General features: G+C 39.3%; 1 protein-coding gene across 1 annotated transcript in view; it reads right to left on the bottom strand.

Annotated features, from left to right (window-relative positions):
• The window catches only part of DNAH11 (dynein axonemal heavy chain 11), a 410,596-nt gene that overhangs the window by 9,902 nt on the left and 385,376 nt on the right, over positions 1–15,318 (bottom strand). Inside the window, exons 76-77 of the mRNA XM_031665316.1 lie at positions 10,475–10,666; positions 6,625–6,744 (exon numbers count right to left, since the gene is read on the bottom strand). Coding sequence (XP_031521176.1) covers positions 6,625–6,744; positions 10,475–10,666 — 312 coding nt within the window. The remainder of the gene's footprint in view (positions 1–6,624; positions 6,745–10,474; positions 10,667–15,318) is intronic.

The following is a 15,318-nucleotide window of genomic DNA, read 5'->3' as shown; positions in this document are numbered from 1 at the left end:
TTTCCTTCTTAAACCTGCAATCCAGGTTATGTAGAAAGCCTACGTCCTTAATAAGGATGCTTGACTGCTTTCTGTGAATTCCAAGCGCATTTTAAATATTCGACTCAGCATTTTTATTTTTATTTTGTACCACGAGGATTTTTAAGTTATCTAATCCTTCATATTGCCAGAAATGGAAATCTTGACCCAATGAATATGGGAAGGAAGAAGTTGGACTATTCCACCACCAGTATCCATTGGCTTGGTTTTATTTATTCACATTTGTATCATTTCATGTTTATATATGAGAATAATCAAAATTTAAATGTCACCTGGCTCAGGGTGACCAAGATAAAACCATGCAGGAGAGTTAAACTCATCATTATTAGTCTACGATGGATAAAGTAGCCAGAATAAAAATATGAGCAAAATATGAATAAGAAAACCAAAACCTAGAATCCACACATCCCAACTGAACATTGCTCCCTACAAACAAGTACTTGGTCTTCTCTATTTGTGCTTACTAGGAAATTGAAAGAAGTTTCAGAAGCCACAGTTAATCTGTCCTTAATAAAAACAAAAAGTTAAAAACAGAATTTCAAGCAAAGAAACTGACCAAAACCAAAACCACTTGGAAAGGTTAAGCTGCCATGGGGACATTTGTTTGAATGCGTGCTCATGTACTGTTGATGGGACTGCAAATGACCCATGCTCTTTGGAAAGAAAATTAGTCTTTATAGACATGTGAAAGTGCCTTCCATATGGTAGGCAATGAGCAAAGCAAAAGAAAACAGCCAACTCGAAACGGCCTGAGGTTTACAGCTAGACAGCCTGGTTCAGCTCCCATCACTTAATGGATTGGTGGCTTTAAGAAATGACAATTTATCTGCATTTCAGTCTCTTTATCAGTAAAATGTTGCTCATAACAGCAACCTAATGGTTGTGGCTATCAGAATTTAATAAGGTATGCAAACAGCTCAGCACACAGCAGGCTGTTATGTTAGTTTTGGTTTTCCTCGTACCCTAGCAGCAGACTTGATTTTAGTACATCTTGATTTTTCTAGAAGGAATAAACAAAACCTGGGAAATGTCCTCCATATAGAGACTTGTGTTCCCTTTTACTTTAAGAAAACTGTCAAGACGTTAATATACTCAAGGAGCCCGGTGAATCCTGAAGCTGAATCTAGACTTTCTCCTTTCCCACTCAAGAGTTTTTATGAAAAGCTGCTTTTTGCCAAAGGAGACATAGTTGAGAGCTCTCTACACAGTGGCCAACGTTCTTGCCTTGGGGGAGGTTTGTTTGAGAAAGCTGTTATAAAGCCTCAAAGAATCAAAAATTCTAAATAGACATTTTCTCCAAGGAAGATACACAAATAGCCAGTAAGCACATGAAAAGATGTTCAACATTGTTAGTCTTCAGGGACACGCAAATCAAAACTGTAATGTGACACCACTGCACCTCCACCAGAATGGCTAAAATAAAAAATGTGGACAGTAGCAGTGTTGGTGAGGATGTGGAGAAAATAGAACCGTCATACATTGCTGCAGGGAATATAAAATGGTGCAGCCACTATTTAAAAAACAGTTTGGTGGTACTTGCAAATGATAAACATAAAGTTATCACTTAGCCCAGCAATTCCACTCTAAGGTACATATACAAAAGAAAACATATGTCCACACAAAATTTGTACGTAAAAGTTCATAGCAGCATTATTCATAATAACCAGAAAGGAGAAATAACCCAAATGTCCACTGAGAGATGAGGTAAACAAAATGTGGTATGTCCACACAATGGAACATTATTCGGACTTAAAAGGAATCGAGTACTGATACATGCTACAGCATGGCTGAAGCTTGAAAACATTATGCTAAATGAAAGAAGGCTACATACTGCATGAAACCATTCATATAAAATGCCCAGATCATGCAAATCTATACAGACAGAAAATAGATTAGTAGCTGCCAGGGGCTGGGGAATAGGGGAATAGGGGAATAGGGGAATATGGGGTGGGAAATAAATGGTGACTGACTGTTAATGGTTACAGGGTTTTTTTTGTGGGGGTGGGTAATAAAGCTGTTCTAAAACTGGTAATGGTTGCAGAATATACTAAAGACCTTTGAGTTGTGTAATTTAAATTGGTGTGCAAATTATATCTTAGTAAAACCTTTTTAAAAAATAATCAATAGAATCATGCTCATGCAGAAAGAACCTCCACATCATGAAAATATCATCAAAAATTTGGATGATATTTTTGGGCATGCACAGTGGCTCATGCCTGTAATCCCAGCATTTTGGGAGGCCGAGGCGGGCAGATCACAAGGTCAGGAGTTTGAGACCAGCCTGACCAACATGGTGAAACCCTATCTCTACTAAAAATACAAAACTTCACCCGGCGTGGTGGTGCATTCCTGTAATCCCAGCTACTCGGGAGGCTGAGACAGGAGAATGACTTCAACCTGGGAGGCGGAGGTTGCAGTGAGCTGAGATCACGCCATTGCACTCCAGCCTGGGCAACAGAGCAAGGCTCTGTCTCAAAAAGAAGGAAAAAAAAAATTGAAATCATCTTTGTTGAAATCAGGGGCAGGGACAGTTACTAGAAACTGGAGAACCAGCATCCAGCCCACTATGTTGGACTCCATGAGATTAGTGTCCTTTTTACATTTTCCTTTCTGGCATTTAATAAAAAACCGGCCCTGACTCCACTGCCTCTCCAGGTAGTGTTGGTAATGACAAGAAGCTCTAGTTCATTGTGAGTTTAAACACATGCATTTGCCCTTGGCCTTTTGGGTCAAAAATGCCATGGCCCCAAAATGCTGTTAGGGATTTTTAGATATTACTCAAGGTTGAATTATCATGGTGTCTTGAGAATGAAAAGGTACACTGGTGATTTTCCAGGCAATACCTTAATTTTACAAATGAATGAACTGAGGCACAGGGAAGCCATGCACAAAGCTAGACAGCAAGTCAGTAGCAGAACCAGAACTCTGGTCTTCCATATTGCCCGTGTTGTTCTCAGTGTTGGCCTGTACACCATCTACATACAGATACAAGTCATTGTTTTGGTGACCTGTGCTACAAACAGCTCAGCACTCCAGCCACAGCAGTATGGTGCAGAGAAAGACCAGCCTTTGGAGTCTGACTGTGAGTTTAAATCATGGTTTGGCTGCTTGACCTCTCTGAGCCTGAGGTTCTTTTTTGATTAAGTGGGATAATACTTACTCCTCCAGATTATAGTAAGAAGAAATCATATATATAAAGTGTGTGGTAATGACCCTTGGCAAAGAGCAGGTATTTACTAAAGGATTCCCATTGTTATCACAGATTAATGTACAGCCAAGTATTAAATATATATAGTGAAAATGTATACTTCATAATAAAAAGATTTTCCATCTATTAAGCATATTGTTCTAGCATTGTACCAAAGTTTAGACCTGACAGCAAACCTGTAAGTTGATCATTCTTGTTTTGTAGATGATGAAACTGAGGCTAAGAGAGGGTCAAGTACATCATACGGCAAATACATAGAGGTACAGAGAGGTACTTCAGTGGTGTTTTTTGTTTTTGTTTTTTACTTCAAAGCCCAGATTCTTGTTATTCTATATTACTAAAGTAGTTTGTATGATATAACTTTAAGGTGATCTGGTACCTTATTCTCTGAAAGTAATTTACTGTATTTCTTAATTAACACTGCCAAATACATGCTTTATGTGAGAAAATGTTTTCTTTCTTAACTTTGGCCGGAGACCCTCTAAAGCCCATTGGAGAACTCTCTCTGAGCGCAAACTCATTCACTCAACAAGAAACTCGCTGATCCTCCTAACAGCAAGATATCACTGAAAGCACTCTGATTCTTTTGATAAGAGCACCAGAACTTTAAACCCCACACCATGATCGTGTTGCTTTTTGATCATGTTCCATTGCAACCAAAGACACTAATTTCCAAATATGTTAACCACTTGTGGGAAGTGGCAAAAAGATGTCCTGCAGATGAAGTGTTAGATCATGTTGCTAATCATATCCACAGCATGAACAGGAGAAACGTGCATGAGAACAAAATAACTGGGATTTGCAGCCTCTGACAGCAAGTCAGTTAAGTGCTTTAATTTCCTTTGGTGAGTTGAGGAGGTTCCTCTCCAGTGAGGATGCCAGTTTGCAAATGAAGCATTTCGATCCTGAAAACCTCACCAGATCTGTATGGAAGGTCAGGTACCTAAATTTCTGAAGGGCTTACACACACCACTGATGCCCCTTCAGGTTTCATCACCTGTATTTATTTTACAGTCATTTGAATGGGAGTTCAGGCTTGTGAAGGTTAATGGACTGCTGCATTTGACAACAGTAATTCTCCCCTCAGCCACAGGCCAGAGCCAGGGGAGGGAGCATCCGCGGGAGCTCCTCGCGGGCCCCTTGCCCTCCACCATCATTCAGAGAAATCAGCCTCTGTAAAGGTCGCATGCCTGGCACTGTTTAGCTTTCCCATCTCCATGGTAACTTGCTCCCAGACCTCTCCTGAGGAGTGACTTCCAATTGTGCTAAATTGGAAGTCTCTCTCTGACATGTGAAGTCCTGCTCATTAGAACTAAGGAAAGACCATGAGACTCACCATCAAAAGAAACAATTACATAACATTGTGCATTTTTTGCACTCTCTCCAAATTGTTCCACATTATTAAAATTAGTAACAAAATAATGTCCCCAGTTTTGTATATTAGACTAAAATACACTATGTTTTCCTGGTGTATTTTAGTCTAAAATGGACTAAATATTAGATTAATACGATTTTAGTGATTTAATCTAATATAGACTAAATATTAGACTGATAATATGATTATATTACTTCTTAAAATGAACTCGAGGAAGGTGATCGAATCTATATAATGCTTCTCTGAGGTGAAAGTTTCAGAGAAACTATAAATAGGACATTGCTCAAACTATTAAAAGCATTGCTTTAAACAGTTGGTGTCTCACCCAGCTGGAAATAGACATGATATGGTGTACGGGTGCTTTATGTTTCCAAGAAATAACCAGGAATGGCCATGAACCTGGATGCCATGAGAGAGAGAGCATGAGAAAACTACAGCCACCACACTCAGCTTGTGCAGTATGAGAAACAAAAATGGAGTACTTTTTCCAGAAAACACAGCCCCGGACTGGAACCATTTCTACATAGACACAGGATTACTAAGATGAGAAATGGGACAAGGATGCCTGGTCTTTAAAAACTCCACCTACAGGGGTGATCTGCCTCTTCCTCACGAGAGAAGGAAGAATGAGGCTCTCAAATCACCATACTTGTCTTTTTAACTGACACATAATAATTGTACATATTGATGGAGTACAATGGGATGTTTTGATACATGTATATGTTGTGTAATGATCAAATCAGGTAATTAGCAGGCACAGCATCTTAAATATTTCTTATTTCTTTGGGGTGGGAACATACAAAATCCTCTCTTCTAGCTATTTTTAGATATACAATATTGTATTGTTGACTGCAGTTACCCTGCTGTGCAATAGGACAGACACCAGAACTTATTCTTCCTTTCTAGGGATGGTAACTTTGTGTCCATTGACGATTCATTCCCCATTCTCTCCCTCCCCAGTCTCTGGTAACCACTGTTCTATTCACCACTTATAGGAGATCAGCTTTTTAGGAGTCTATGTGAATGAGAACATGTATTTGTCTTTCTGTGGCTGACTTATTTCATTTAACATAATGTCCTCCAGGTTCACCCTGGAGGATCTTTTCTCTTTTAAAAAAACATAACTATATTTATTACTTTATTATCACACATAAAATATTAACAGGAATTCTATATTACCATGATAGGTTAATGCTAATTTCCCATCATGTCATAAATGTCTTTTTTTTTTTTTTTTTTTTTTTACAGTTCATTTGGAACAAGATCCAAAGAAGGTTCTTACCTTGCACTTGGTTGATATAATCTTTTGGACTATCTTGTTAGATTTAATTTTATTTTAAATTGACAAATAATAATTACATATATTTATGGGGCACAGTGTGATGTTTTGATACATGTGTACATCATGGAATGGTTAAATCAAGCTAATTAACAAATCTATCACCTCACATGCTTATTCACCACATTTTTCTAGAGCACATATTATAATAGAGTAACTGATACTGGTCAAACTGTAGACTATTCTCTAGGACTTCTATGAGAGGCAAAAAAGAAACTTTAGCGAAATGAACTCTGGAATATAAATCAAAAGACTTCTATCAAAAGACGCACACATCTCTTGCCCATGCCAACCTAGTGGCCTGGGGCAAATCCCCATGTTTCAGCATCTCGGCCTATAAAATGGAATAACAGTGTCAGCTCTGCATACCTCATAGGGTTTTTATGAAGAACCGATGAGTCAGTGCATGTGAGGGTGCCGCACGCTGGTACACTCTCTAGCACGCACAGAAATCACCTGGAAGACTTGTGAAAATGCAGATTCTGATCCTGTAGGTCTGGGATGGAACCCGAGGTTCTGCTTTGCTAAGAAATTTCCCAAGAGGCCAAGCATCCTCAATAACATTAAGAATTACCCATAGTATAATTCGTTTATAAAATTCTTACCAGAATTTTTTCCTCAGTGAAATTAATTTACAAATTAATTAATTTACAAATGTCTTACCAGAGATGGATTCATGAATTCTTCTAAATATACCCGACACAGTTGGCGATCCCAGTCATCTGTGATGTGGCCTCCATACATGATCTCACCAAAGAGATAACGGAGATCTTCCCATGGGACCTGGGGGGAGAACCACACAAATACTCACTGCCGGGTGCAGAGTTTGCCTCAGAGTAGCCAACCAGTGGCACGTGCCGCTTTAACACAATGCCCTCCAAGCCTCTGTCAATAGGAGGATTTAAAGGTGGTTCAGAAATTGTCTAAGTTTCTGCAGATAATGTCTTGGGAGAATTATTTTCAGTGTCTTCTAATACAGTCAGTGAAAATTCACTAACATTGAGCTATTTATGAAGATTGTTTTTCTTTAAGAGATGAGGTCTGGTTTTGTTGCCTAAGCTGGAGTGCAGTGGCACAATCACAGATCACTGCAACCTTGAACTCTGGGCCTCCAGCAATCCTCTCACCTCAGCCTCCCAAGTAACTAGGACTACAGGCACAAGACACCACATCTGGCTAATTTTTAAAAAATTTTGTAGAGACGGGGGTCTCACTATGGTGTCCAGGTTGGTCTCAAATTCCTGGCTTCAAGCCATCCTTCCTCCTTGGCCTCTCAAATTACTGGGATTTACAGGCTTGAGCTGCCACACTCAGCCTTATGCAGATTTTAAAAGAAACTGAGCCACCCCTAGAACATGTTTGCAGGGAAAGTTTATACATTCAAAATCTCATCTAAAAATTGTGAAAGGATGTTGGTTCATAAGGCCTTTGAAGTGTGACATGTTTTTATTATCTGATTTATATCAGCTTGTATTATCAGATTCAGGAAAAGAAAGCAACATCCACACAATGTGAATTTGGAGTGTATTTAGAATCCTAGTACTTTCCAAAAGTCCAGGCAAACAAATCCCCTTGCCACAGATGGAGTTGAGGGCTTGTCTTATGGCATGACTGGCCTAATGATTGTTGTAAGGGTTGTAACTAATGACTTTACCATGTTTTACTCAAGAAATCACTGTATCTCCTCTTTATTTGGCTGAGCAGGGTTTGAAGCCTCTCTTTACTACCCTTTAGCTTCTTCTGGGTTTGCAAAACATGCCAGTGTGTGATGAAGCCTTTCTAGACAGGAACCTTTACACCCTCGGGGGCAGTATACTGCCTCCCAACAGTTCAAGTAAAAACGTAATTATAGCCTTCGCTTGTTGCATGATGTGACAAAACAGAACAAGTAAAATTGCTTCAACTATGCCAACGTACTTGCCACAAGTTTATTTGAATTTGAATAAATGAACTTCAAATATGTCTTTTAAGCCGGGTTGAGGTGAATGAAAAATAAGAGAGGGGTGCCTAGACCACAACATGCTCTCTCAACCACTGCATGGACTACCTTCCAAAGAGCTGAAATGGATGGGAAAACAAAGGCTTCTGACTTTTAGTTCTTTTTCCGCTTACATTTAATTGATGCTTGCTACACATTTCAGTATTCAATATGTATCTCTTTTCAATTTTTATTTAACTAGGGATCTGTTCTTTTCAATAATTATTTGTTTCAATAATTATCTGTTCTTTTTGATAATTATTTAGCTAAGGATTTGCTCTTTCCTCTTGTTTTTGAGACAGAGTTTTGTTCTGTTGCTCAGGCTGGAGTGCAGTAGTATGATCTCAGCTTACTGCAACCTCCACCTCCAGGGTTCAAGCAATCCTCTCACCTCAGCCTCCTAAATAGCCAGAACTACAGGCACACACCACCATGCCCAGCTAATCTTTTGTATTTTTTATAGAGACTGGGTTTCCCCATGTTGCCCAGGCTGGTGTAGAACTTCTGGACTCAAGCTATCCTCCTGCCTTGGCCTCCAAAAGTGCTGGGATTATAGGCATGAGCCATCATGCCTGGCCTCAGATCTATTCTTTCTCAATAATAGATTCTCTTTCCCTCAATCCTGGTCTTTGTTTTTTACATATACTTTCTGGAAAAGGGCATTTTGTACAACTAAACATGTGCTCACAGGAATTTAATTCCCAAATCCTGATAAGTCGCTTTATGATGTGCAGAAAATGACTAAGCTCAAGACACCTGAGAAACATGAGAATGTGTTAAAAGCTTAAGGCTGTGTTGATCCTGGAGCCCCAGGATGAAAAAAACCAGGACACAGTGTGACTCAGTTGTTCAACTGGTGTTTCCAAGACTCAGGATGTAAGAGCTGGAGAGAAACGCATGTGTCCACTTCCCTCTTCCTCCCCTTCCTTTCCACCTCAACTGTGTATAGGATTCAGCTGAAATACGATTCTATTCCTGGTCTCAGCCTCACAGGACAGTTATGAAGGACTTGAATCAAAGTCTTAAATGGTCCATTCCTTTTTCTACCTAGAACTATTATTATTTTAAGTGCAATAGTTTAGACAAAATGTGCTGGGAATCAACACAAAACTAGTACTATTAGAATGGTCAAAATATGCTCTAAGTATTCAGAATTACTTTCTAATTCTATAAATTAAAAAATGAGGCCGGGCATGGTGTCTCACGCCTGTAATCCCAGCACTTTGGGAGGCCGAGGCAGGTGGATCATGAGGTCAGGAGATCAAGACCATCCTGGCTAACACAGTGAAACCCCATCTCTACTAAAAATACAAAAAAATTAGCCAGGCATGGTGGCAGGTGCCTGTGGTCCCAGCTACTCAGGAGGCTGAGGCAGGAGAATGGTGTGAACCCGGGAGGCAGAGCTTGCGGTAAGCCGAGATCGTGCCACTGCACTCCAGCCTGTGAGACAGAGTAAGACTCTGTCTCAAAAAAAAAAAAAAAAAAAAAAAAAAAAAAAAAAGAGAGAGATATGGAACACTGAACATCAAATACCATATTAAAACCATGTATTTTGGATATAACTTATTTAAAATTTGTTCCTTAGGAAAATACACCTATGTTAGGTACCAAGGGTATCTATTCTAATAGCAATCAAATCACCACTGAAGCTTGAGAAAACTGGTAACAAAAATTATAACAATTGTTACTGAAGGAACATAAAACAATAGTTTCCATTTAGAAACAGGGACGGGTGATTTTTAAAACGCTTTATAGAAAATGTGGCCTAGAGTACAACACTTGATTGGTTTTGACACATGTATCCTAGTTTTAACGGATTTAACTTAATGAAAAAAGTTTCCCTTGTGAGGATTAAGCTAGAAAATCCTTAGGAATGAATGGTTCTTGCTTTTTGAAATCCAATCATTGGGTTTATGAGAATTTACACAAATGTTCTTGATGAGGCATTCCCATTCCCATCTGTAAAACACATTTTAGCTACGAAATAAAATCATTCATCTACCTTTAACTTCAAATCAAGGGGAACATTACTGAGAAAGTCACAACAAGGTGGCATCCTTAATACATAATAATGACATATGCAGGAAATGCACCATTATTTATACATGTGACGCGCTGTAAATTGCTTCCATCATCAGAACTAATTGTAGTGATTATTAATGCAGTGTTATGAACTGTCAGAATTGCTGTATGTAATTACATTTGTGCAAATGCTTCATTACCTGCCTAATGAATCTGGCATATACGCACATGTAAACCACTGTTTTTGTTAACATAATGAAGGACATTTTTTTTTTTTTTTTGGCACTAAGCTGCTGATGTAGAACTGGTTTGACCTATCTTATGAAGTTCGAACATCCACTGCTGGAAAACCTTTGATCTGGTTTATTTTCACACTTGGCAGAAGATATACACATAGTGTCGGCTATTTCAATAATAGCTTCAAAAGAGAAATTATGGTCAATTTTGATTGTGCCCAAAGACTGACAGTTTTGTAAACTCCTTGGAAGAGGTTATTTGACCACCAGCACTTACTTTAGGGTTTGCCTCTAAGTAGTTGTAGAGGACATTGGCACAAATGGTGAGGTCTCCAGGATTAAAAGGATAGTTTCGGCTCCAGCCCTGGGGGCCAAACCTCAGTCTCCCAGCAACACAGGCATGGAAGTAGCAGAGAGAAAAGAGGATGCTTTTAAACTCCTGCTCCTTGGAGCATATTTCAAGTGTATCCTGGGAGAAAAGAGAAGAAATACTCGATTATTCATCCATCTGTATGGTTTCCAAGAGCAATGGTCTGAGTTTTCAACAATCTTGTAAAGAACTTTGAGAGCAAGATGCTACAGAGGTCACGTGTAGTTTTCAGCATGGCTCCTTATCCTATGAGAGCACAACAGGAGACGATTGGGCATTTGCCAGTCTGTTGGCTTAAGAGGAATACTTTTATTTTGCTTCAGTCATGCTTTTAAATGCTTCTAAGTTCACTAGAAAATGAGACACTTCATTTTAACCATTTCATACTGCTTGACATCATTTTCCCCTGCAAAAGTTTCCTTGTAGAATCTGGATGACATAAAGCCATCATCTTGATTTCATCACTGTAGTAGAATGCTATTAGAGTTTGGAGAATGCTAGTTAACCACAGCTATCCATTCTTCCCTAGTTCCATTGCAGTAGAGATCGCCTGGGCACACGGACACCTATGACTGTTTCCCAGCCTCCCTTGAAGACATTTGTGTCATAAGACCAAATTTTTGCCAACAGAATTTCAGCTGAAGTGTTGTGTATAACTTCCAGGTCATTTGCTGAAAATGAAATTGCTTGTGTTGTCACTCTTCCCTTTTTCCTGACTTTATTTTTTATTTTTATTTTTTTTTTGAGATGGAGTCTTGCTCTGTCACCCAGGCTGGAAGGCAGCAGCACCATCTCACCTCATTGCAACCTCTGCCTCATGGGTTCAAATAATTCTGCCTCAGCCTCCTGAGTAGCTAGGATTACAGGTGCATGCCACTACACCCAGCTAATTTTTGTATTTTTAGTAGAGATGGGTTTTCACCACATTGGCCAGGCTGGTCTTGAACTCCTGTCCTCAGGCGATCCACCCTGCTTGGCCTCCCAAGGTGCTGGGATTATAGGCATGAGCCACGGGGCCCAGCGAACTCTTTTCTTTTCTATGTCTAGAAATGATGACGATTGGACAAGTCTGGAAACCTTGAGTTAGGTATGGCAGAGGCACTCATCAGTCTGGGCGTGTGAATGAGCTCATGGAACAAAGCTGCCTAATATGTGAGAGAAAAAAACTCCTATCTTGTTTGAATTCCTAGAGCTTTGATTCTCTTTCTTACAGCAGCTTAGCCTGTACCTTTAATAAAATCACCATGACACATTATTTCCTTCCAATGAACTAAAAGTAAAATTCATTGTTAGGATGGCTAGGTGACATATGGAAAATTGGGAAACACATGTCTAGACCTGTGAGTTTTTTTTTTGTTTTGATTTTTGGTTTTGCTTTTTTGAGACAGAGCCTTGCTCTGTCACCCAGCGCCCAGGCTGGAGTGCAGTGGCACTATCTCGGCTCACTGCAACCTCCGCCTCCCGGGTTCAAGTGATTCTTCTGCCTCAGCCTCCCGAGTAGCTGGGACTACAGGCATGCGCCACCATATCTGGCTAATTTTTGTATATATTTTTAAATAGAGATGGGGTTTCACCAGATTGGCCAGGGTGGTCTCAAACTCCTGACCTCATGATCCACCCACCTCGGCCTCCCGAAGTGCTGGGATTACAGACGTGAGTCACTGCGCCCAGCCGAGACCTGTGAGATTTTTTTGAGAATGCAGATGGAAAGTGGAATCCTGGAATGCTACATTGATATGGTTAATGCTCAACAGCCATAAAATTAAAAGGAGAAAAATAGCTGTCCAATCTATGGCTTAAAAGTCATATTTCACCCATGTTCAGATTTGGCAGTTCTGTGAGGGAAGGAAAGGAAGTTGAGGACTACTCCTCCAGTTGGCATTGAGCAATAGGGGAGGAAGAGGCCAAAATCTGCCCTTCCCTGCTTAGTCCTTTAAAATGGGCAAACGATAGCCAGTTCACATTTGAAATGGATCTGACAACGTGGGCCATATATGAAGTATACGTAGAACCAGTGAGTAGGGGTTCAGACTTAGTCTTCCAGAGGACTTGTGGTACTAAACCAAGACCAGATTTGTTCTGTGTAGGCCAGGACCAGAGAGCTTAGTTTCTTTAGACAGTGCTTTTAGCAGAATCCAGGGCTTCCACCAAATATGGTTCTAGAATTGGCCAGGAAGCATGTAGTGCAGATCCAATTAAATCACTAGGTCACTCTAAATCATTAGACCAGTTTTAGGTCATTTATGGGGCTTGGAAATATACAATCATTAAAAACTAACTTTTCCACAAATAAAGGGCAAGCTTGTGAAGGCAGAAAAGAGAAACTGTATAACTGGAATTAACCTTGAAGGGTATAAAAGAATATTACTTTTACATGTAAGAAATTTCTAGGAGATCCATATAAGTATCAAAATTTCACTTTGGAATTATGATCTAATAAATCACTTAATACCTTTCTAAATTACAGGTAGTCCACATAAAACCCAAGGCACTACAATAATTAAGCACATCACTTCAATCTGTATTTTATATAACTGACTTGGCTTTATCCTCAGTGTTAAAAGAAACAAGTCAATCCATTTCATTGTGTTCTGATAACATAAATGATGTAGGAAGAAAATATGAATCAGGCTGTCTGAAGAAAAGGTATGAGTCTACCTACCAATCCACATTTCAGGCCAGTGGTATTTTTGCAAACCAAGTGATAAGCAAATTAATATTTTATAAATACAGACTGCACTGTGAACAGAGAACAGGCATCTGCATACACATAACAGTGCTATTTGTACACAATCACCAATTTTATATGCACAATGATCAGTTACTTGTTTTTGTCTGCAAATTTTACAGAAACAGAAATCTATATTCTTACTCTAAAAAATATAGTTATCTGGGTGTGAAGGGAGCCAAAAGAGTACTCCTTTATGACATCTTCCTCAAGAGGCTCTTTGGCTGAAAGGTGTAGGTAGATAGCATCCTACAAGAAATGGTTCTTTATGTCTTGGTCACTTAATTAAATTTACAAAAATATTATGCAATGCTCGGGATAATAAAGCACTAATATTAAACTGTTCATTTTGAATACACAGGCCAAAGTTTGGAGGCAAATTCTAATTTGTGAGGAAAGATTAAAAATATGGATTTAAAAATTAGCCAGGCATAGTGGCATATGCCTGCAGTCCCAGCTACTCAGGAGGCTGAGGTAGGAGGATTACTTGAGTCCAGGAGTTCAAGGCTGCAGTGAGCTATAAGTGTGCCACTGCACCTCAGCCTGGGTGACAGAGCAAAAAAAAAAAAAAAAAAAAGAAAGAAAGAAAAAAAAAGATTTAATTGGATTTGAAAAATATCCTAGCAGTACAGTTGACTTGTATAAACCTCTTGGATATTTTACTCCACTGTGAGGGACACCCAGGCAACAGGAACAACTGGTCCTCATTTACCTAACCCATATGGGTAACAAGAGAGATAGCATTCATCACTCTATCCATAGACAGGCTTTAACAAGATTGGACCACAGCAGCAACACAGAAGACTCAGGATAATACAAGGAGATGTGGGAAAGGACATCTGGGATGGAGACTGCTGACTGCCTTCCTTAAAAAGTCTTCTTGCTAATTTTTAGCTGGGCATATGGTTGCTTAAGATAAATTCACTTTTCCTAGCCTCTCTTGCAGCTAGGTAATGCAATGTGACTAAGTTTGACCAATGAGATTAAAGGAGAATTTCTGTATGTTAACTTGTAGGAAGCACTTGTACACCAACGCAAACACGGTATTTTTTCTTTTGTCATCTTCTTTGTTTCTTCTTTCTTCCTCCTGTCAGGAATGTGGATATGGAGGCTGCAACTCCTGCAGTCACCGGGGACCATGACAAGCCCATACTAGAAATGGTGAACCATAAAGAGCCAGACTGATGACAATTTGTGGTAATACATGAGTTCTGAATGGACTATCTGTAAAACTCTTATGTGGCAGAACTACTTTTTGGCCTTGTGTATAAGCCACTGTTATTTTATAAGAACTTCTTTCAAAAGTAGCCAACCCAACATTCTAACTGATAAAAGGGTAATGGGAACTTATTCACAGAGAGCCAGGGAGCACAGGCTAAATCCCTTGAATTATATAATCTGATTAAAAACTGCATTTTGTTTTCTAACATAATGACAGGTCAGCATTCATAAAAGACTAACATTTTAGATTTTCTGCAGAGTTTTTATTTTTTTGGTTGGTTCTGGCTAAAATAGGTTTGATGAGAAGATTATTTAGTGAATCACTTTGGTTATCTTTGCTTTTGCTACTTATTATTAAGTTCAGTCTTAATATTTCAGAGGATCCTCTCCACTAAATAAGAAACATTCTTCCTTGAAGATCCTAAAAGTCTTTTCAATAAACATAACCTTCAATTAATAAAAGTGGCTTTCCAGATAGCAGTCAAAAGAACTGACAGGTGCATGAAAAGACCAGAACAGGTGTTCTTAACTAGGGAATTCATGCATAGGCTTTGGGGGAATCTGTGAATCTTCATCATTATATGCAACATATTTTTAACAGTTATTATTTATTATTTTTTGAGACACTGTCCCACTCTGTTGCTCAGGCTGAAGCACAGTGGTGTGATCATAGCTCACTGCAGCCTCGAACTCCTGGGCTCAAGTGATCCTCCTCTCAGCCTCCTAAAGTGCTGGGATTGTAGGCGTGAGGCACTGTGTCTGGCCCAATATGCAGTACATCTTTGAATGTGTATTTCCCTGG

The sequence above is a fragment of the Papio anubis genome, chromosome 4 (assembly GCF_008728515.1).
Source record: "Papio anubis isolate 15944 chromosome 4, Panubis1.0, whole genome shotgun sequence".
Classification (NCBI taxonomy): domain Eukaryota; kingdom Metazoa; phylum Chordata; class Mammalia; order Primates; family Cercopithecidae; genus Papio; species Papio anubis.
The sequence above is the reverse complement of the archived record's forward strand: the minus strand, read 5'-3'. Positions and strand labels throughout refer to the sequence as shown.